The following is a 23775-nucleotide window of genomic DNA, read 5'->3' on the forward strand; positions in this document are numbered from 1 at the left end:
TGCTTTGTCAGAATGACTTCATGGGACATCTCTCACACAGCCCCAGTGGCGATCACCACTAAAATCAATGCAGGTTTCTCCAGTCAGATCACAGCACTCACAGTGTGCCAGCCCCCAGGGAAAAGGAATGAATAAGGCAGTCAGTTAATATACCTTTGTACTCATTCATTTAATAAACATGGGATCAGAAGCAGGGAAGGGCACCCAAAACAAACATCCTGTAGCAACATGACTAGAGATTCAATTTCGATTCAACCAAACTCCAAGAGTTTGGTTTTCATACAAAATTCAGAGGGAATACCAACCTTCATTTATAGCTGGGTTCCAGTTCAGACCATCTCAGACTATGTGGCCGAGTACAGGGAGCACAGGTCTTGAGCGCAAGGTTCCGTCATGAACGAACCAGGCCAGCGTCCCTTCCCATCTCCACAGCTGTCCCCTCACCACACGATGAAGCTAACCTGATTTTGCCAGTGGGTAAGTGGCTTGGCCCTACCTAGCTCTCAGTCTGTTTGGGGTGGGTACCTGCACCTCTGAGGTGACCCCTGACCTCCAGCAGAGGTGTTAAGAGCAATACAGGAACTGGGACACACACGGGGAGAAGCCTGTCCATGGTGATCACAGTTGGTAAGTAGGGTTGAGTTACAAGTCAGTCTGCTCACAGTAACAGTGATGAATTCTGACACTAGTTTTTACGGTGGTTTTTGTTTTTTTAAAGAGACAGTTTCACTGTGTATCTCTGGCTGTCTCTAGAACTTCTCTGTAGACCAGGCTGGCCTCAAACTCACATCGATCCACCTGCCTCTTCGACTGGAATTAAAGGTTGTGCGCTGTCACTGCCCACAGCCCTGGTTTTAAGAAAAATACATTTACCAAGAAGCCTTTTCATTTGAAAAGTTAAATAACACAATTTTATATCACATACTTAACAATCTGAACACTGTGTGCACACACACACCACGAGGTAGTTTGAATCACCACTGAAAGCCAATAATACTTCTCTGCTCTGGGTGGCTGTCACTGGTACACAATGACAGTTTAAAGTTGGAATCTGAATAAAAACAATGCAGGAAATTTGTCAGCAGAACTGAACCATTACAGGGGGATGGTATGAAAAGTAGAAAGTGGTATGACTGCTTTAAATGGACAGTTCCAGTTCTACGTGTCCTGAAATGCTAAAGGACAACTGCCTAAGTCATCCCAACATCTCAATAGGGGATTCTGTTTTCTTTCTTTGCAAAGACTCACTCGTAGGCCACCAGGCTGGCCTCAAACACAGAAATCCTCCTGTCTTTGCTTCCCAAGTGCTGAGTTTAAAGGCGTGCACCACCATGGCCAGTTCTCGCTTAGTTTACTCTGTGGTGGAACTGTTAGAATCTATGTGCATGTTTTAAACATTATTCCTTACAAAAGTCTGCATTTGTTTGTGGGAAGGGCCTGACCTCATGGGAACCTGCATTCCACATCCCACAGAGCAAGAAAGTGCAACAAGTTCACACGACACGGGAAAAGCAACATCTATTGTTCTTAGAGTCTGACTCTTCTCGCGGCAAGGAAAGTCTCTTCATAGTGCTGCTCTGCTGCAGGGGAATGGCTGTCAAGCCAGGGCGGGGAAGTCCTCAGGGTCATCTGGGTTGGGAGCGACATCTTGGGTCTAAAGAAAAGAGAGGTTTTAAATTAACTGCCTTTTCCCCACTCAGCTGTGGCCAGCATTAGACCATTTACTGCGTGACATGTACCTGAGATTGGCAGGTAGAGAAAAACACAACAACCAAGACCAAAAAAAAAAAAGAGTAAACAACAAAAAGAAACAGTGTAGAAGAGAGGCACATAATGGGGTGTGCCTCGCTATTCAAAGAGAAGCTGGTCAAGAAGAGCATCCACTAGTGGCCAGATCCCACCTCAAGCCAGGACTACAGGAATTACGTGACTTAGGTAAGGTGACATCATTCAATGGCACCAAACCAGACCACTGTAGCCTAGAGCAATCTCCCTCTCCTTCAGCAACCCATCAGGACTTGCAATGCAGCCACTCACCACCACCTCTGCTCGGGGGCTATAGTTCTCTGTTCTTCTGATCCTTCCTCGGCCTCCTCGGATACTGCCTCTGGCTCCACGTCCAGGGCGAGGGAGGCTACCAAAGTTAATCTCCAGCTGGGATGTGATGTCATTGGCGGCTTTCCGGAAGACATGGGACTCATCCTCGTAGTCATCCTTGACCAGCTGAAACACAAGTCACAGGTCAGGCGGGCTCATGCATAGCCATTACCACAGCAACACAGCCTGGGTCTTCATCCAAACATCTTTGAATCTACTATTAATTCAAGCTCAGCTGCTGACCCTGACTAAGTGCTCATTATTGAGTTGAACTTTGCACACAAATGACACATATTACTCTACAACTTCTTTGGTGGAAGGTTTCTTAAGGCACCAAAAACAAATCAGCAACCCCAAGATTTGACTCCTGCTGCTTTAAGAGCGGTCCCTGGCCAAATTCTGCAATGGCATAGATTAACAAGCATTTACCCTGAAACCAAACTAGATGCATCAACCAGATCTCTGCAACCAGAGAAGATGAATCTGATATGGTTTGAGGAATTGGCATCTATTTTTACCTGTTTCCCAGCCTTACAGCACAGTGGAGCTTTATTTCTAATGTTCACAACAGAAAATAACAAAGACATGCTGCTAGCTAGCTCTGGCCTCTGGTGTCTACAAAAACTATCTCTGGTAGAATATCTCAAAATTTATTAGTAAATGTGTCTTAACCTTGAATTGACCAAAACAGGAGGCTGAGTAGATATAATGTGTCATCAACAGCCTTCTAAATAAAATACTCAGAAAACATAACTGACCAAAGTGCACATGAACATTGCTGTGATTTGGATGCCAGAGAAGCCACCTAAAGGCCTGAGCCCCCACCTGTGGCGGTCTTGGCAGGCGGTGGAATCTTGAGGACATGGGACATGGTAAAAGGAAGTGGGTTATTGGGCTGTATCCTGGATGGGGACATCATCAGGACTTCAGCTCCTTCCTGTCTGTTTTTTGGCCACAGTGAAGCAAGCAAATATGGTTTTCTGCCATCTGCTTGCATTTTTGGGCCACAACCTGAGGCTGAACCAAAACCTTTCTCATTATAGGTGATCTCAGGCACTTTATCACAGCACTGGGAATCTGACTAACAGGGAAACACAGACAAAAACTACAGTGTTCCGTCCTTCTGACTGGAAGTCAACGAGTCATATCCAGCGGGGAATATGAGTTTGCTCATCGCCACAATCTGCACTGAACAACAGGAATTAATTCTACACTTGATGCTTTAGTGTTCCTTCAAGTTCAGTAACAAAAGAATGGTCATCTCTGTCCAGGTATCTGGAGAAAAGCTCAACGCTGGGCTGGGGAGACAGAGTGGCAGACACCTGTGCAAGTGTGCATGCACACATACACACGCACACACGTGCACACACAGAGAGATAGAGCTAGACAGAAAACAGGCCTGCACAACACACAAGTCCTGGATAATGCCCTCAGCACAGCTGGTTGCAGCATGCTGCCTGACTAGCATGCTGCCTGACTATGGCATGAGCAATCTAGGAACTCAGCAATTTCTGAAATTAAAGGGAACAGTGCTGTTAAAATACTCTAACAAGGGGATCATCACAGAATGTAGGTTCCCAGGTATTGCTTCAACTGATCTGCTGACCCGATGGAACGTTCATCATGAATGAGTGGAGGACAAGGGTCACGGTGGTCCATACCTCTAGTCCTGGCGCTTGGGGTACTGAAGCAGGAGGATGGAGAGTTTGAGGCCAGACCAGGCTGGCTACATACAGAAGACTGCATCCAAAAGAACCTGAGTCAGTAACCTTTCAAACGGCTGCTGAGCCCCTCTCACAAAGAGACCAAGAGGCCTCGAAGAACCCTGCGCACTCGTGTCTTCGTGGCTTTCTTTCAAGGCTGCAGTATTCTACTGTCAACACGGCCAGTTCTATTCCTTTCCATCACCCTTGATGCTTGAGCAGAAACAAGAATGCTAAGTGGAAAGCTAGCAAGATGGCTAAGTGGGTACTAAGCCTGTTGACTTCAGTTTTATCCTGAGAACACCCCCACACGAAAGAAATGTTTTTGTTTCGGTTCTGTCTTCACATCCACCGAGAGAGGTCTATTTTGTGCCCAGTGAGGTCAACAGTACAGATCCCCTGAGATAGCAGTCTTACATCGTCTCTGTATCTGGACTTGTGAATCACCACTGCCTTCGAAGGAACTGTGGACTCTGGCTTCCGGATGTTGAACTCAGGCTTTGGTCTGGTTTGTTCTTGAAGGTTCTTCCACTCATCTAAAGTCATCTCATGGACTTGATTTTCCTCTTCTACCTCCAACTCAGGAACTCTGTAAAGGTGCATTATCATAACAAAGAATTTTTTTGGCCAATGGGACCAAATGTCTTTTAAAAAAAAAAAAAAAGAAAGAAAGAAAGAAAGAAAAAAGAAAAAAGTACTGCATCGGAAATGTAAATAAAGTTAAAAGTAATCTATGCCCTGGGAGTCGCATCTTCTGAATTTTATCTTTACCACCCTATCCTTCACTGCAAACTGAAGACAGGTGAAAATGATGTTATCACCCCATGACATCTCCATCAATTACACCATCACCCACCTTTCCTGAAGGCAGGCAGACAGAAGTCTTAAAACAATGGGTCACAAAAATACCCCCCTCAGTTGGTTCTAAAAGCAAACGAATATTATTTCAGACTCTCCAAGGCCATGCTCTAAACTAACTCTCTAATGCCAAAACTGTTTTTGATCACATTGTAAGTATAGATTTTCTTGTGGACTTCATTATATATTTTCATGCTTATTTCCGTATTTTCCTGAAAACTTCATGAATGAAACCCTGTTGAAAATTGTTTGTGTTTTTTTATTCTCTTCTATGACTCAGTTTTTAGTGAGGTTTTTATTATAGGCTTTTTTGGAATGCTCTAAGTGGAGCTCAGGGGCTCACATGTGTTAGTGTTCTATCCCCATCCTAGCTAAACGTTTCAAATGTTTAAATTTTAAATGTCTGCAAGCACAAGGACCTAAGTCCAAATCCTTAGCACCTACAGCACCAGTTCCAGGGGATCTTGTGCCCTCTTCTGACTTCCAAAAGAACTGGGTGCACATACATATGCAGGCAAAACACACACACAAAACTTTTCAGATGTCCAGAATCATTAGTCATAGAGAAAGGTGGGTCAAACCACAAGGGGTTACACCATCCCACATCCAGTAGGATAGCTAGTATCAAAACGGCAGTTAGTTAGGGCTGGAGACACGGTTCATCAGTTGAGCACACATCCAGCTCTTACAGAAGATCTGGGTTGGGGGGGGGGTCTCAGCATCCATTTGGTGGCTTACAACCAGCTTGGCATGATTCAGGGGGATCCAATGCTCCTTTCTGAACCCCATGGGCACTTAATGTGGTGCATATAGAAACATACATGTAGGTGAATCATTCATACACATAAAAACAATTCTTTTTTTAAAAAGGATAAACGGGAAAAAGGTTGCGTTAGAGGCATTGAGAAGGATGTCAAAATTAGAGCCCGGGTATATTGCTTGGAGAATGTGATATGTCAATTTAAGAAACTGTCTGGTGGGTCTTGGAAATTTTAGAATCAGGTGTGGTGGCTCATGCCTTTGGTCCTAGCACTAGGGAGGCAAAGGCAAGTGGATCTCTGAGTTTGAGGCCAGCCTGGTCTACAGAGCTAGTTCCAGGACAGCTAAGGCTGTCACACAGAGAAACCCTATCTTAAAAAACAAAACAAAACTATTAATATAGGTCATAGCATAACTATGAAAAGTGAAACACTATGAAAAGTGAAATAAGCCAACATGTCTTTTCTGTGTAAGATTCTACTTATACAAAGCAGGTCAGAGGAGCAGGTGCCCTCAGACATCAGCTGCTGCCATGAAGGAAGGGTGTAACATACTAGTGTACTGGCTAAATTGGAAGAATAAGTATGTATTTTAGGTTGTACACTAATAAAACATTGCCGTACAGGACTTACAGCTCTTCCATCAAGGTGTTCTAAGCCTGAGAGGTGAGCTGAAGGTCCACTGTGGGTTAATCCTGAAAGTGCCAATGTCAAACCAGTCAGCCAGAGCTGAGAGGGTAGACAATCATCAAGGAATGCAGTTTTGAAATTAAAAATGACACATTGCTATGAGAGATTTCTGTAACTTTGAAGTCTGTTAGGGCTGAAGAAACGAGAGCTCTTCACCATTGGCCAATGTGGCTGCTCTGCTGGGCAGAACCTGCAGATCCCAACAGAGGTCCACATTGAGCCGCAGTCTCCACAGAGGCGTGGTGGCCAGCCCTGCTCAGCCTCCTCCAGTATTAGCCCATCTTATTTTGTCTAATATTAGGAATGCCATAGTGTCTTAATTCTGTTAATTAGAATGCTAAAACTTGGTGGTTTTCAACCTTAGCACACCCAAACACACACAAATGTTTATTGCTTCAAACGATGTTTCCCTGAAGATTCCGATATAATTCGCTCTCCCAGCTCATAGAAATTGCACGTCTGTTTCTTTAGCTAATACACTGTCTAAATAGGCACATTAACTATGAATCCTATTTTAAAAACACATTCTTAGTTGTTTTGAGCAGTACCTCCACAGCTGTCACAACTGTCAGTCAGTGTCACTCTTGTAAGAAGCAAAGATGATACTGACAGATATTTACATAGCAACCAAGTTCTGGGCTCCACTCTAGGTCTCCCCTCCCTCCCTCTCCCCTCCCTCCCTCTCCCCTCCCTCCCTCTCCCCTCCCTCCCTCTCCCCTCCTCCCCCTCCCACTTGTGGATATGAATGTAGCTGTACAGCTGATTATCCCCATTTTACAAGTGAGGGCAGATTAAGTAACTTGATCAAACTGGCTTAGTCTTACTCTGGCAGCTGAGGGGTAAGGGAGAGCTTAGTGGCAGGCTGGGTGGAGAGCAAGAAGTCAGCAAACAGGGGAGCAAGCTTAGATTGCCAGTAGAGTGAGGATAAGATGTGTTCAGAAACATGAAGTAGGGGCCGCAAAATGGATCCCGGTAAGGCTCAAGAATATTCAAATGTGAGGGTCCCCAAGGGCCAGGCCATGCGGGACTGTGCACAAGAGCAGAGAAGGAACAGGAAGCCACTGGAGGAAGTCTTAAGGGGCCAGAGGACATAACATTCAGAATTCTCGTGTTAGAGCCACTATGGTGCAGATGAGAACGCAGAGGCCATCAGAAGCTGCAGTAACAACCAGACAACAGCAGCTTAGGCTGTGCTGGTGACAGATGGTGACAGTCAGGGGCAGAGTGGAGGCCTGGATTGGGGGTGGGACAGATTAGAACACAGGACTTCCTTCCACGGCAGACTCCAGAGCTTCCATTTAGGGAAGCTGATGAAGATAATGCTGTTCCACAAGACAGACACCTGGTGAGGCCAGACATCTGTGGGGAGGCAAGCAGTTAAGTCATGCAAAACATGCAAAGCAGTGAGGATCCTGCGGAAGGTATGCAGGAGACAATACGCAGACCAAGAGCTCACACTGAAGGATGGAGCCAAAGATCTGTTCTGGTGGTGTCAACACACACGTGACAATTTAAGCAGCAGGTATGTAAGACCCCAGAAAGACAAAACCCTAATGAGTTGCAAAGAAGACTGAAGGCAGAGGGAATCCAGAGCAGTGAGTCAGAGCCGGCTTAAATCAACACAGATCCAGAATGAAGTGGCCATGAAGCCTGGAGAATGGGGGAAGTATTCAGAGGGTGATGACAACAGGAAGCAGGCGGGTATGGAGTTAAAAGAACAAGTAGGAGAAGAAATGAACTTGGCACGCAGAGCAGGGTCAAGTGAAGACTTCAATATGAGACTGCACACATTTAAAGTGTCCAGAAGGCCAGAGCTGGGGGAGGAGAAATAAACAAACTGACACTTTGAGGGTTTGAGGAAATCAAAACTGTGGGAGGTGGGGGAAGAGATGGGGCTGTGTTCCGCCATGAGGAAAAGAGCTCGTGGGCGAGCAGGTGCAGACAGGTCATGTCTTTGAGAATGGGAAGACCACCAAATTCCCATCTGGGCACCGAATTTCTCTGAGGTGTGGCACTGGCATGGGAAAACTACTGTCAGAATCCACGACATTGGGATGCTGGACAGCCATGGCTGGTCATCTTGGAACACTATCGATCAGTGTGTTACAGAGGCACCGGTGAGATGGCTCAGAGGGTAACGGTTCTTGTTATACAAGCCTAGTTACTGGGGTTGATCCCTGGAACCCACATAAAGAGGAAGGAGAGAACCAAATCTATAAAAGTTGTTCTCTGATTTCGGCATGCACACACACAGTAATAATAAAAATAAAAAACTCAAACAAGAACAAAAACCTTTCAAAGGCCAATTACCCTAGTTTGTGACTTGCTTGGCTGTGGATTCTGGCAGGGAGAAGGGTGACTGAGGAGTTGTCCAAGAGGTCGCTTTTCCTTGAGAGACAAAGCCAGGGGCCCTAAGAGTTCAGTGTCTAGCACCCTGGCTCATTCACAGGGAAAGGAGGCTTAAAGCTTCAGTGTGATAGGTATGGACCAGAGACCCAGTCTTCATGAAAAAAAAAAAAAAAAAAAAAAAAAAAAAACAAGAGGTAAGGGAGCAGAGAACACAATACTTGAATTTAATGTATTCTCAATTTTTAAAACAGCCTATCAGATTACTTAAATTAACTAGTTTGATCATTATGCATTAACAAATAAACAAGATCAACCCAGAATGATATGAGAAAGGGCTCAGCTTCTAAAACCATTAAGAGAGAAGGCTAGGGAGATGACTCAGTGGGTTAAGAATGCTTGTTCCAGCTGGATGTGGTAGCATGCACCTTTAATCCCAACACTAGGGAGGCAGAGGCAAGTGGAGTTCTCTGAGTACAAGGCCAGCCTGGTCTGCACATTGAGAGTTATAGGACAGCCAGAACTACACAGAGACCCTGTCTTTTTTGAGAGTACCTGCACTGAAAGCCTGAGGACCAGAGTATAAATGTCCAATACCCACAGGAAAAGCCAGGGTTGGCTGGGTATGTATGCCTATAAATCCCAGCCCTGTGGCGTGGAGATGGGAAGATCCTCAGAATTCACTGGCAAGTCAGATTAGCTGAGATAGTGAATTTTCATTCTGTGAGGGACCCTGTTGCAAGGCAATAAGGTACAAAACCACAGAGGAAGACACCTGGTACTCTGCTTGGGCCTCCACTATCATACAAGCACTGCACGCATGCACGCACGTATGCCCACACAACTTCGTGCTCAATAAACACAATGTCCAATCTTAAAAGAAAAAGAAAGGGGATGAATCACTAAGAATCATTACAAGAGATAATCCATAGACATAAGAAGCAGCTTCCTACTTGGCTGGAGACTCCTCTTCCAGGGCGCCCTGGGACTCCTCCATCATTGAGATCTCTTCCATGGGTGTAGGTGGCTCTGTGTCACTGAAAACCAGCAAGAGCATCAGTCACACAATCCATCACAAACATCCAATACACAATCTGTCATGCTCACCAATGCCCTCGTCTAGTTAAAGCCAGGAAACAAAATTTAGGCCCTTTTTCTTGAAGGGACTGCATTCACGTCGCAGTGAAAGAAAAGTAGTAAGGGTTGCTTTAAAATGCTATTTCCCATTCGGGAGGCAGAGAAAAGGTCTCACTGTGTAGCCCTGAGTAGCTCAGAACTCACTGATCAAGCTAGATCAAGCTAGCCTCACATTCACATGTAAATCTACCTGCCTCTGCACTCCTTCCTCCCTCCCTGAGTGCTGGGATCAGCTAGGATCAACCGTGTATGCTAAGAGTTCCAACTTTTGGGGGCTGGAGAGATGGTTCAATGGCTAAGAGCATTGGCAGCACTTCCAGAGGACCTGAGTTCAATTCCCAGCACCCACAATTTCCAGCTCATATCCATCTACAGTGGGATCTGGTGCCCTCTTCTGGTGTGCAGGTGAATATGCAGATAGAGCACAATATACATAACATAAATAAACCTCAAAAACTATGTAAGAAGAAAAAAAGACTTAACTTTTTTAAGGCCTATGTTAATTTCTGTGCACATGTGTTTGTCTGCATGCCTGTGTGTGTACCATGTGGGCATAGTGCCTACATAGATGCTAGAAGAGAATTCAAAACTCCTGAAACTCAGGTCCTTTATGTGGGCAGCAGGTACTCAATTTGAGACAAGGCTTCATGTCACCAGACTTTCCTTGAACTCATTATATTGCTGAGGATAACCTTGAACTTCAGGATCTGGGATTACAGACATGCACCACCCGTCCCAGTTTACGTAGTGCTGGGGATCAAGCCCAGAGCTTTGTGGATGCTAGGCAAGTACTCTTCTAACTGAGCCCTGTGTACAGACCCTGCAAGGGATTTTACCAAATACAGATCTGTAAGAACTCTGGAAACTCGCAGAGAAATAAAGGCTGGGTATGGTGCATATGTCTATAAGCCCAGTACTTGGGAAGCTGAGGCAGAAGGACTAATGGCAATCTGGGCCAAATAGTGAGACCCTGTCTCAAATATAAAAAAATAAAATGCATTCTGAGATGTGCAAGTGTGCCACACCATATGCTTAAAATATATGAACATATATGTGGTCATCTGTCAAGTACTATTTTGCTAAAGTAAGATATAAAAAAAATAGACCTTTTGGGGGTCAGGTATGGTGGCGTATGCTTTTGATTGGGAGACAGGAACAGGAGGAGCTCCATGAATTCTGCACCAGCCTGGTCTATATAATAAGTTTCAGGCCAGCCAGGACTATGTCACCAGCCTCTGTCTCATAAATAAACAAACAGACCTTGAGAAACAGTCTTGAGTCTAAATACAATATAACAATTATTTTAAAAAGTGTTCTCCTGATTTAGTCAATCCCAGGTGTACACACACACACACACACACACACACACACACACACACACACACACCAATCCCCATCACTCTCTACTTGACAAACAGACACAGAGAACATAGTTTTTTCAGAGACTTCCACTCCACCGCAGGCTCTCAGAGGATACATCCTTGCACCTTACCTAGCGTCTTTACCCAATCCCCAGGGGCGAATACCACAGCCACCCATGCTGTCCTCCATTCTGTTTGTGCTGAAGAAACAAAGAACCGTCATATTAACTTGAGGTGGAGCCTGCTCCTCATCAGTCTCCCAATCAGAAAACACTGCCCCAGCGTCTGCAGAGATAACTCAGTGCACACAGTTCTTACAACTGTGTTTAATTTCCAGTACCTACATCAGACATCGTACAACTGTCTGTAACTGTAAGCACCAGAGAGGGTCTGACATCGTCTGCTGGCCTCTGTAGGCACTGCACTCATGCATGTCACAGCCCACCCACCCACACACACAGCACACGCACAGATACAGATAATCTTTAAAACAGTAAGTCCTTAAAGAAATAAAATCCTGCCCCACAAGAATGAGATAGCCACTCATATCAAGCCGGTCATCAAATACATAAAGTGGAAACGGCACAGGCAAAGGAACTTACACTTTATCATTGCTGCTGTATCTTTCAAAATCTCGTTTCCCTCTTTGGTCAAAGGAGTCAAAAGCTCTGTTCCCCGGACCACCTCGGCCTCTGCTCCTCAGGCCTCCTCTGGGGCCCCCACGGCCTCTCAGTGGTCTGTCTCGATCAAACCTGTCAGCTGGTCTAGGGAAAGGTGGGTATAATGAAAAGTGGTGAAATGGACTTACAGGTCTGAAGGCTCTGAGAAACACACACAAACTCTAGAAGGCAGATACGGCTACAGATTATCAGAAAGCATGGCGGCTTCACTAAACTAATAGTTAACTACTGGACACACTCTATCTGGCATTGGCACTGGCCTGAGCACTGGACACATAGGTTTTAATTCTCAAAACCAAGTTTAGTACACAGAGCTACTGTTAGAGATGGAACCCTGAAGCAGCAGAGGAAGGATCTGCCTGAGGTCACACGGGTACCTGGTGGGGAGGACAGGCCCAGGCTCTCAACTAGTGGGGGCAGGGATCCACTCTGTGGACCTAGTTATACAATGGCTGTGTTAGTTAAATGTAAATGTTCTTTCCTGTCTTGGTACTAAACATTTAATTTGGAATATTTTGTGTAAGAAAAATACTTTAGCTTTAAATACTGTCCCTCCAAATTTCTCTTCTAAATACACAGCCAGAAGGTGATATTGGAGCTGGAATCTTTAACATACTGAACTTTCTCTACCTTCTGACCAAAGACAGTGAAAACTCTGGTGTTTTTTAAGATTTTTTTTTTTTTTTTTTGAGACAGGGTTTTACTGTATAACAGCTCTCGATGTCCTGAAACTAGCTCTGTAGACCAGGCTGGCCTCAAACTCAGAGATCCACTTGCCTCTGCCTCCCGAGTACCTGCTGCAACTGAAGGCAAGCCACCACTGACCGATGGTTTATTTTATTTTTATTTATGTGTATGCCTGTGTGTGCCCGTGGAGACCAGAACAGGGCATCGGATTCCTTGGACCAGAAGTTTCAGGCAATTGTGAGCTGCCTGATAAGTGTGCTCGAAACCAAACTCGGTTCTCTTACCTCTGGAAGAACAGCAAGTGCTCTTACCTGCCAAACCTAACAAGTCTATGTTCAGAGGGTTCAATTAAGTTCATTAGAGGCCTAAGGAAAAGCTCCTGCTTCGCTGCAAGGAGTATCTGCATCCCAGATCCACACACACCAACATGACTGTTCTCTGCATCTGATCCTGGCTCGGTCAACTCCTCACACATAGGATGTCGCTTCTGAAGGAAAACACGTGTTCTGCCTGTACAGAGGCAACATCCTTGTCAACTAGCTGAGACCAGAGTCATTCCAACTCTGGGTCTCTGTTTCCATCTGTAAGTTGAAAGGGCTGAATTTAGACTCTTTTAAGATAACAAAAATTTTGTAATTCTGTCTAGTAACATGTATAAAGAAATGCAAAGTAAGTGCACTTTAATTGAAATAAGCAAAAACCAGCCTGGATGACAGCCCAGTTTATAGAACATGCCGTGGGAGATGCTATTGCAGAGAAGTAACAGAACAAACAGATAGGTGGCTATGACAGGGTTTGTTGCTGCAGGTCTACAATCCCCCAACCCCAGTTTTGTCTTATTTTATTCCATCTCTACTACCCATTTAACTTTGTACTAAAGCCAGAGGCAGATATAGGTCACCTGCAGAGTCACAGCTTTTCAGCCTCAACTGGCATTCTAACTCCAGGACTCTACTGAGGAGAAATGCCTTACACAGATCCCAAGCATCTTAATAAAGCCTAATGCTCAGCCAAGCACAGACCCAACAGCACTAAGCAAGTGTTAATATATGATACACCCAAATAATGGCTCACAATACAATACAGCCACTGAGTGCAGTGTGCAGTGACCACATCTAGTGCAACTAACACACAACTAAAAACAATAAGCAAACACTGCTGATCACATGGAAAACCCTCATGTGTCAAGAAGAAACGAAAGGGTATGGAGTGGTACTATTATCATCTGTGGTGATCTGAATGGGAATGGCCCTCACAGGGTCATGTTTGAATGTTTGGTTCTTGTGGCGTTTGGGAAGGACTAGAGAGGCGTGGGAAGAATTAGAAGGTGTGGTCGGTCTTGCTGAAGGAGATGTGTCACGGGAGGTAGTGTTTGAGGTTTCAAAAGACTTCACTAGCCCATTGCTGTCTCGTTTAGCTTGCTCTCTGCCGTGTGGTTAGAACTCAGATGTGAGCTCTCAGCTACTGCTCCAGCAGCAGGCCTACTTGCCATGCTCCCCAACACAATCCGTAAAGACTCACACTCTGAAACTTTAAGGCCCCAATTAAATGCTTTTTTCCCATAAGTTGCCTTGATCATGGTGTCTTGTCACAGCAATAAAAAAATAACTAAGACACCACTTTACCACCTCAGTAGATTAACAGATGGAAAAACAGGCCAAAGCCTGAAAGGTGGGCACCTCAATGGTAAGATAGGGGGAGGGTGTTCATTGGTTTTGTTTTTGCATATGTATCTATCTATCTATCTACCTACCTATCTATCCATCCATCCATCAATCTATCCACCCATCATCTATCTATCTCTCATCTACCTACCTACCTACCTACCTACCGTGTGTGAATGTATACACACATGCACCACAGTGTATACGAGGAGGTCATGGGACAACTGCTAAATTTCATAATTATATCCCTAAGCCCAAAATGAATTTCCTAATCTAACTTTAAAAGAATTTGTGTGTGTGTGTGTGTGTGTGTGTGTGTGTGTGTGTGTGTGTGTGTGTATTTTGTTAGGGTTTGTTGTTGTTTAACATGAGGACTTTTCAGGGGCTGCAGAGATGGTTCGGTGGTTAAGAACACTGGCTCTTCCAAATGACCTGGGTTTGATTTCCAGAACCCACATCGTGGCTCACAACCATCTGTAACTCTAGTTCCAGATCTGACATTCCTCTGGCCTCTATGGGCACCAGGCACACATGTGGTACACATACATACATGAAGGCAAAATCCCACAAACATAAATAAAAATTTTAAAAAGGCTTTTCATATGTTCACCAAATAGTCCTTCAGTTCTTTGAACTTTGTGCATGGTAGTCACGCGTTCAATCACAGAGCTACATACACCCCAAAACCACAATTTTTTTTTGGGGGGGGCTTCAAGACAGGGTTTGTCTACACAGTCCTGGCTGTCTTGGAACTCACTCTGTAATAGGCTGGCCTGGAACCCACAGAGATCCGCCTGCCTCTGCCTCTGGGATTAAACACATGTGCCATCATCTGGACAGAATTTTTAATTGTAAAACCATAGGTAAACGAAAGATCCTTCATGTTCTACTGAAGGTAACATGATTTGAGACTTACCTTGGCAAATTATTTGTAGGACTGCCACCACAGAAATGTCACAAAGCCTAGTAGTTATCTGGAAATCTCTGGGGCCCTGTCCACCCTAACAGAGGACTAAGGTACATACTTTTCATCTGTAAACTTCTCCGCTGTCAAGTCTGCCTGTCTCTCAGTGTCATAGGGTCGATATTCCCTGTAGGATCTTCGCTCTGCTCTATCAAGCACGTCTGTCCCCCGGTTGTCATTCCATCCTTGCTGCTCCCCTCTTCTAGGGGTCCGCTTCTGACCTGCCAGGAGAAATCAAAGCAAGGCTCAGGCACCGAATCAATAGCCGCATGGGGTGGACATGATGGTCAGAGGTTTTTTACCAGAAATCAAAGTCACTGGAAAGTGAGGGTTTCAGAGAGAAACAGTTACTGCCCACCATCGCCTTGTCTGTAAATTATCAATTAAACATCACCAAGTCCTAGAAATCACAGGGCTAACCCATACAAACTACAAACTTATCGGAGTTACTATGGAATGGAGGCCAGCCCTGAACTAATGACCCCTTGCCTCAGATATGCTGCCATGCCTGGCTAACTCTGCACTTCTCAGTGCCTCTGTGACTGTCATTGAACATCTTTTAGTAGACAGATGGCATTCCAGAAACACAACTTTACCAAGTCATAATGATAAAGATTCATCTAAGAAAATTAAAAGATAAAGACCTAACATCGCAGGCTACACTTACATTTAGAATCTACAGCTGGGCTTGGTGGTCCATGCCTTTAATCCCAGCACTCAGAAAGCAGGTACATCTCTGAGCAAGTTCTGGGACAGCCAGGACTACATAGAGAAACCAGTCTTGAAAAAGCAAAGATAAAACAAAACAAAATGGAATCCCGTTGCAAATGAACCAAAGGCAACTAGGGTTTATCTTCTGACATGAAGGTAGGTGCTTGCTTCAACACAAATGTGTGCATGATTGTTTAGATTTTCTTGCTTTTTGATAGAATTTACATGTGACAATACTCACACATATTCTCTAACCCATTTCAGAGGCAGACAGTACTCAAACAGGGTGTCTTTTTTTTTTTTTTTTTACTAAGAATCCAGCACCTAGCTGGAGCAGGAGCTACCAATTTCTCTCTCTCCTTTCTTTCTTTTTTTTTTTTTTTTTTTTTTTTTTTTTTGGCTTTTCAAGTCAGGGTTTCTCTGTGCAGCCCTGGCTGTCCTGGAAAATGCTCTGTACACCAGGCCTGGCCTCGAACCCACAGACCCGCCTGCCTCTGCCTCCTGAGTGCTGTGATTAAAGGTGTGTGCCACCACCACCAACTAGCCCTGATCTCTACGTTTTATGCTTAGCTTTTTAAATCCATGAGTTTGAAGCTATGCAACTGTCAGTAATAGGCTGTGCGATGCTTCATCACTTCTTATGGTCTCCCCAAACAGTACGTGCACCTTCTGTTCTAACGGCTTTCACTTTCCTTAGCAGAAATTATTCTCCCCACTGACTGTATAGCTATAAAATGTTTAATTCCTTCAAATAGGTACACTTTTAACTGTTAAATTCCTCTCATGGACAACATATGTATGTATATTTGCATATTCAGGCTTATATACACATACAGGCATATATGTATTTTCACAGGAGCATTTTCTACCTATGCTTTAAAGTCTAGCACTTCTATATATTATCAGTTCTTAGTTTCTGTGATATTACTAACATAAAACTGTAAAGCAGTGTTTTAGTATGAAAAACTACACCACAAATCTAAGCCCAATCTCCGAATCTTTGAGACTGGGTTTCACTGTGTAACCCTCGCTGGCCTGGAACTTCCTATGTACACCAGGCTAGCCTCAAAGTCACAAGAAATCTACCTGCCACCTAGTGCTGGGAGTAAAGATATGCACCATCCCGCCTGAAAGCCTAATGTTTTCAATGTCCCACGACTAACCAGAAATATTTAAAAACAATTTGCATCACCCAGTGAGTTCACAATCCCAGTTTGTGGTATGCGTAGAACATTGAACGATGTCATAAATAAGCTTTTATTGTGAAAATTTACATGACCAAGAAATCAAATTTGGGTGCTGGAGAGAGAGCTCAGTGGGCAAAGTGTTTGTTGTGCAAATATGAAGACCAGAGTTCAGATACCCAGAGCCTACAGAAAGAAAAGCCTGATGGTGTATGCCTGTGACACCAACACTGGCCAGGCAGAGAGACTCCTTAGCTAGCTAGTAGAGATACACAGTGAGTTCTGGGTTTACTGAAAGACCATGCTTCAGGCAGTGGTGGCACACAGAGGCAGAGGCAGGTGGATCTCTGTGAGTTCAAGGTCAGCCTGGTCTACAGAGCAAGTTCCAGGACAGCCAGGGCTACACAGAGAAATCCCAGCTCAAAAAACAAAACAAAAAGAAAAAAAGAAAGAAAGAAAAAAGTCCACATCTCTAGGGGTCCGGAGATTTGTCTCAGTTCTTCTAGAGGACCTGGGTTCAATTCCCAGCACTCACATGGCAGCTCACAACTGTGTATAACCCCAATTTCAAAGGATCCAACACCCTCACACAGATGTAAGTTCAAGCAAAACACTAATGCACATAAGATAAAGTCATTAATTAAAAAAAAAAAAACCTTGTCTCAAGAAAATAAGGTGAAAAGTGACAGAACATACCCAATATTGACCTCTCTCTTGCTTACACACACACACACACACACACACCACAAAACTGGAAGAGGTGACCCCCTGTACCTAAGACTACAGAAGATGATGTGGAAAGATAAACCAGAGGGCCATGACATCTGCTGAAAGATAGTATCTTCTAGACATGACAGGGATGCTCTACCGTTAAATCTACACAAGGGATGCATAATGATACCACCTGATATGCCAGTGTGGATGGGAAAGTCTCACAGAGCCCCAGTCCTAGATGAAGGCCTCTGAGAAAGAGGGGGTTTTTTCTAGGGACAAGCCCCCTGATGGGCTATTCAATCCCAAATGGCCAGCCTTAAATACATGTGCATTTCAGTAACTAGTAGGGTGTGTGTGTGTGTAAGAATAATACATAATATAGAAGAGGTCTTGATTTTGAGAGGGGTGTAGCAGCACAGGAAGAGTTGGGAGGAGAAGAAAGAGGAAAATATGTAAATATGGTATTCATTTATGGAATTCTCAACATTTTTAAATATAAAAATTAGAAGAGGTGTTTGAAATATAAGGGGTAAATTATCATTGTTAAAACTAACAAGCTGAAAAATTTAAAAGGTCTATCATGATAGTCCAGTCATCAGCATTCCTCAGAATGAAAAGAACTTTTAGAGCTGGAGAAATGGCTCAGCAGTTAAGAGAACTGGGTGCTTCCACAAAGGACCCAGGTTTGATTCCAAACACCTGCACAATAGCTCAAAACAGACTCTAACTCCAGTTCTAATAGCCCCTGTAGGCATCAGGCAGGCATGTGGTACACATACAGGCAGGCAAGCAAGCACTCTTACACATCAAATAAAAAGGTATTTAAAAACAAAACTGATGGGAGATGTCATTCTGTAAATATGTTTCTCTTATTGGTTAATGAATAAAGCACTGTTGGCCAATAGGAAAGCAAGATAGGTGGGACTAGGAGTCTAGGAGGAGAGAGGAAGAAGTAGGGAGGAGAATCAAGATGTAGAGACTTGAGAGAACAGAGGTCCGGGCCTTCTCTCCTATAAGATAAGACCACGTGGCAGTACTTAGATAAATAGAAATGGGTTAATATTTAAGACAGCGCTAGCCAATAAGAAATGCTAGTAACAAGCTAACGGCTTTATATCTAATACAGTGTCTCTGTGTGTTATTTGGGGCTGGCACCGCTCTGGGACTAGACCAGAGGGAAAACCCGCTCATAACATAAAACAAAACTATTGGGGCTGGAGAAATGGCTCAGTAGTTAAGCACACTTGTGGCCTTTACCAATGAATGACCTGAGTTTACTTCCTAGCACCCACGTGGTGGCTCACAGCCATTTGTAATTCCAGTTCTGGGAATCTGACACCCTCTTCCGGACTCTGTGGTCATTGTATGCATACACATCATATATATACACAATGCAGGCAAACATGCTTACACACACACACACAAAAGGTTTTAAGAAAAAAAAAACATTATTTTAATCAGCTTCTGATTTCCTACTTGCAACTCATATTTTGTTAACTATGTATCTCTGCTCAGCTACAGAATTGCTGAAGTGTTTATTCACACTTCTTTCTGCTACCTCTTAGTTATTACTAGTTTTATCAATTAAATGAAGTCTCTTCTAGGGTCCCTGTGTATAAACTGAAACTATTAAATTAATTTATTATGATAATTATGAGTACCTGGCAAACATTACATTCTTCTAAAACCCCAAAACAAAATTAAGCAGAGAGATTTTTTTTTGTTTCCCCACAACTTGGTTCAACTGGACTTAGCTTGTGCTGAATCAGCAGCTCAGAGTAGGCGATGCAAATGCTGCATTTCCCCAGCCCTTTCCAATAAAGAGTTGGCTCCTACAGTCTGATCACTTGTCTAAACTTAATCCTGGAGTAAACAGAATACAGTAAAATTTACAGTAGGACTTCCTATAAGACAAAACTGAATATTGGCTCATTCATCCTAACCCTGAAATTCTATGAAAACAGGATGAAACAACTGATCAACTGATGATTCGAGAATGAATTTACTGGGCAAGGCTCATCCAAGGGTTATCATTAGACAGATCAGAACACTAAAAAAAAAAAAATCTATATTTCCATGGGAAAAATAATGACTTCCACATCATTTTGAGATCAGTAACAAGCTTTGTTACATAGCAATTATGCGTGGTATTTGTCTGCACTACACATTCATTCAGGACATTCAAAATTTGTATTTTTTTTTTCTTTTTCTTTCTTTCTTTTTCCAAGACAGGGTTTCTTCATGTAGCCTTGGCTATCCTAGAACTAACTGTGTAGACCAGGATGGACTGGAACTCATAGAGATCTATCTGCCTCTGATTCCTAAGTGCTGGGATTAATGGCATGTGCCACTACTGCCTGGCTAAGTTTAATCTTTTTGTTTTGTTTTGAGTTCAGAAAAGCATGGTTTTTTTTCATGTCAATTAGTGCTAACAACACCTATAGTCACTCTCTGTAGCCCATTAGATACAGGCATCATGCTCACTTGAGAAAAGAATTCTCATCACAAAATTTCCATCCTAACAACATCAACTAGATCTCAGAATGCTTTGCTTAGACTGAGAACTGACTGAACAAAAAAAGTTCTAAGTATACTAGCTTACAGTTCCTAATGAGAGAGTAGGTTGCAAAAACACAGCAATGTACCTGTGTGCGTGCCAGTGTGCCTGGGTGTTCATACCTTACTTTCTGAGACCAGGCCTCGGAACTCTCTCTGGGAGTTGGGGCTCGTGGATTCAGTCAGGCATGGAACATGGGGCCCTCAGGTTTTCAAGACAAACATTTTGCTGATTAACCTATCTCCCCAGACCCACACTGTGCTGTCATTACAAAAATATATGTACATAAATGCATAGTGCTACTTACTCATAAGAAAAATTAGGGATACTTTTGCTAACTCTATACATTTTTGAGATTATTTAAAATTTCTGTAACAAGAGCTGGGGGAAAGTTTCAAGCTCAAGTGGTAAATCATTCACTCAACATGCATGAAATTCTAGGTTCATCATAACCAAAATATTTTTAATGTTAAAAAGGCTAAAAATCAGCATTCTAGCCAGGCATGGTGGTACATGCCTTTCATCTCAGCACATGGGAAGCAGAGGCAGTCATATCTCTGTGAATTCGAGGCCAGACTGATCTACAAAGTGACAGCCAGGGCTGTTATATAGAGAAACCCTGTCTCAAAAATCAAACAGACAACAACAAAAATCGAGCCATTTTAACTGGTACTCTTCAAAGCTAGTTTATTTATTTACCCAACCCCCTCCCCCTCCAGAACTCAATCTTTAGACCAGGCTGGCCTAAAACTCATAGAGATCCACCTGACCTGCCTCCCCAGTACTGGGATTGAAGGTGTTTGCCACCACTGAATGGTAGCATTTTCACTTGATAAAAATAAATAGATAAAACAGCCTTTCACAACTCTTTCCCTTCCATTTTTCTCAATACATTTAAGAGAAACGCATAATACAAAATGTACAGAATGATGCACTTCAATTTTAAAAGGAGTCCTACACCTGCTAAGGTGTCCATCTTCACTGTCACACTTTTCTGATTCCCAAGCAATGTCTCAAATTAACTTTACAGATGAAGGTAAACATTACTTAGCCAAAGCCTCAAATGTAAGGCCAGAGGTGGGACAGTTTGCCTCAAGCAAGGACAAAGCAATAATGGCCACATGAACATCTGCCTACCCCGTGGTCAAAATATATATACACTCTAATCTCAACCTCTTCTTGCCAGCCTTACGGTTATAGTCTTACGGGGAAACGGGCAAGCAGGAGGCGAGAGCTTGGCTGCAGAAAGCCTTGCCGCAAGCAACCGTTCAGGTGACAGCCACCAAGTCTGAAGCCGCCCCCTGTGCAGACAGCACACCCAGCGGAGGACTGGCCCTTCTGCTAACCAGGAAGGATAACTTTGAACATTCTGATTGCAAAGGTTAAAGCCGTTCTCCAAAAGCAGTATTGAATCAATTAGTTACACCTGTACTATACTATCTGTCCCACCTGCAGTCGATGCCACAGACGCTACGGTATGAAGACAGAGAAAAGATAAGGTGCGGAGGAGCTGGGACCCCAAACCCACCCCACTCACCATGGGCTACGCTCTGCCATCCCGCACCCTTGAGTGCCCAGGCCTCCCTGAATCTCGAGGCCCAGAGTCTGCGATCCCTGAAGGTTTCAACTGAGCGTCGCCTACGGGGCTGAATCCCGCAGAGGCCCGCGGGGAGGATGGAGGATGCAGCCAGGGGCAGAGGTCGGGATCCCCGCTTCGCGACCCTCTCAGCCTGTCAGTCCCAGGCCTCTCCACCCAACCAGGACCGCCAGGTTTTCCAAGCTCACTCCCGGGCCTTCTCGTCCATCAGGAACCTCCACCTTGGCTCACTCCACCCCCCCCCCCGATGCGGAACGCATCCACAGGGACGAGGATCCCCCCCTCCCCAGGAGACTGACTGCCGACTCCATCTCGTGGACAGGGACCCTGGCAGAGTGACCAAGGGCCCTCTGTCCATCAAGAGTCCGTGGTTCTGCTTACACTCCCCCACAGGGGATGAGACCGCCGGGAGTAAGACCCCGGCCCCTACACCGAGACAGGGTGACCCGGGAAAGTGACCACCCAGAAGGGTGGCCCTGAAGGGCCATGATCCTGCAGAGTGGGTCCCGGGAGGGTGACCCCGGGCCCTGTGCCCATCAGGACTCCCAGCTCTGACCCGCCCACGCGGAACCGGTCCCCGCCACCCGAGTGTGGCGGCGGGAGGGGGTGAGCTGGGCGCCCACGGCGTACCTGTCGGCTGCGGGCCCCCAGGGCTGTCCAGCGGCTGCTGTGCGCCCGACACCGCGAGGCTCTTGCGCTCCTTCTGTGACTCCCTGCGGCCGGACGCGCCGGGTCTGTGTCCTGAGGCCGCAGCTGGGCTCCGGCCTCCGCGATGCCCGGCCCCGCTGGCGGCCGCCGCCGCCGCCGCCTCGTCGCGCCGCTTGCGCTGCAGCTGCTGCTGGCGCCGGTGCTCGGCCTCGCGCAAGATGTCGAACGGGTCTGACTCGTCGTCCAGCAGCTGGTGGAAGCGGTTGGCCACGACGCAGCCGAACGTCTCCTGCATCGCGGCGCCCGCGGCGGCCACCGGGCTCCCCAGGGCCCCCTTCATGCCGCCGCCGCTGCGGGCGCCGCGGGCAGCCTAGGCCAGCGAGGGCTCAGCGAAGCCGCGGGCCTGGACCCATGCTGCTGCTGCTGCTGCCGCCGCCGCCGCCGCCGCCGCGCTCCCGGCCCGCGGTCGGCTCCGCCCCCGCCGGCGCGAGCCAGCCAATCAGCACCCGCAGACACGCCCTCCGGCCCCGGCGCGCACGCCGGCCCAATGGGCAGCCGCTGTCTGTGACGTCACGCCCACCTTATCTTCCCCTCCCCCCCCGTGGCCTGTGGGCGTGGTCGGTGCGAACCTGTCGGGGACCCGGTTGCTTGTCGCCTGCACTTGTCCTAGGTGACCTGGTCGCTAGCCCTTCAGCGGCCTGTCCTGCGTGTTTGTGGGTGCCTGGAGGAGAGGCAGGGTTCTCAGCAGGAAAAGGAGGCACCGCAGGGAGACTTGGCCTGCGAGAGAGGTGACGGGAAGGGGGGGCAAAAGGCCCATTCAAGTGCAAAGAAACAGCCCTGAGACCCACTCACTGTGATGAGTGCAGGCGTGGACTCGGTGAGGTTTGGATAGTGGCTCTTTCCTCTTGAAACGTTCAGTCGAGGCCTAGTTTGTGGAAATCAAACAACAAACTAGGTGACGCCCTTTACTACCGAGCCATCAAACCCTAACCCTAACCCTAACCCTCTCTTGTCCTGGAAATTAGTTCTGTAAGTTATCATACAGAGTACTGGTTCTGCAGCATATGTATGTGTTTACATGTGTGTATATATACATATATGCCATGACACTTTGTTCAAAATTCTGCCCCTCCCTCATTGCCCTTCTCCATTACACCCACCCCCACCCCGCCTTCAGGATCCCTTCCTCTCTCCTAGGTAGTTTTCACTTCATATCACACGTAAAAGGAATAATTAAACCACGTGTTAAAAGGTCTGAGTTTTACAGCTATTCTACCTTTCTGTTCCAAGAAGTCAGGGATGATTTTTTTGCCTCAAATTGTAGTTCCCCAGGCTTGCCATTCGGGAAGCTGATAGGTTCTCGGTAAATACTTGCCGGATTGACCAGAGGTTTTAAAATAGCTGGTCATTTCCTTCTTT

At 45.5% G+C, this 23775-nt stretch overlaps 1 protein-coding gene across 1 annotated transcript; it reads right to left on the minus strand.

Moving 5' to 3' along the window:
* Positions 1-1492: 1492 nt before the first annotated feature.
* On the minus strand, positions 1493-22792 carry Habp4 (hyaluronan binding protein 4). Its single transcript, XM_051194131.1, has 7 exons — positions 22339-22792; positions 15007-15166; positions 11553-11714; positions 9406-9489; positions 4218-4389; positions 2038-2223; positions 1493-1654 (listed from the first exon to the last, which is right to left on the minus strand). Exons 1-7 carry the CDS (start codon positions 22694-22696, stop codon positions 1598-1600), a joined length of 1179 nt encoding a protein of 392 aa, XP_051050088.1. The 5' UTR covers positions 22697-22792; the 3' UTR covers positions 1493-1597.
* Positions 22793-23775: the final 983 nt, after the last annotated feature.

The sequence above is a fragment of the Phodopus roborovskii genome, unplaced genomic scaffold (assembly GCF_943737965.1).
Source record: "Phodopus roborovskii unplaced genomic scaffold, PHOROB, whole genome shotgun sequence".
In the NCBI taxonomy this organism is placed as follows: Eukaryota; Metazoa; Chordata; class Mammalia; order Rodentia; family Cricetidae; genus Phodopus; species Phodopus roborovskii.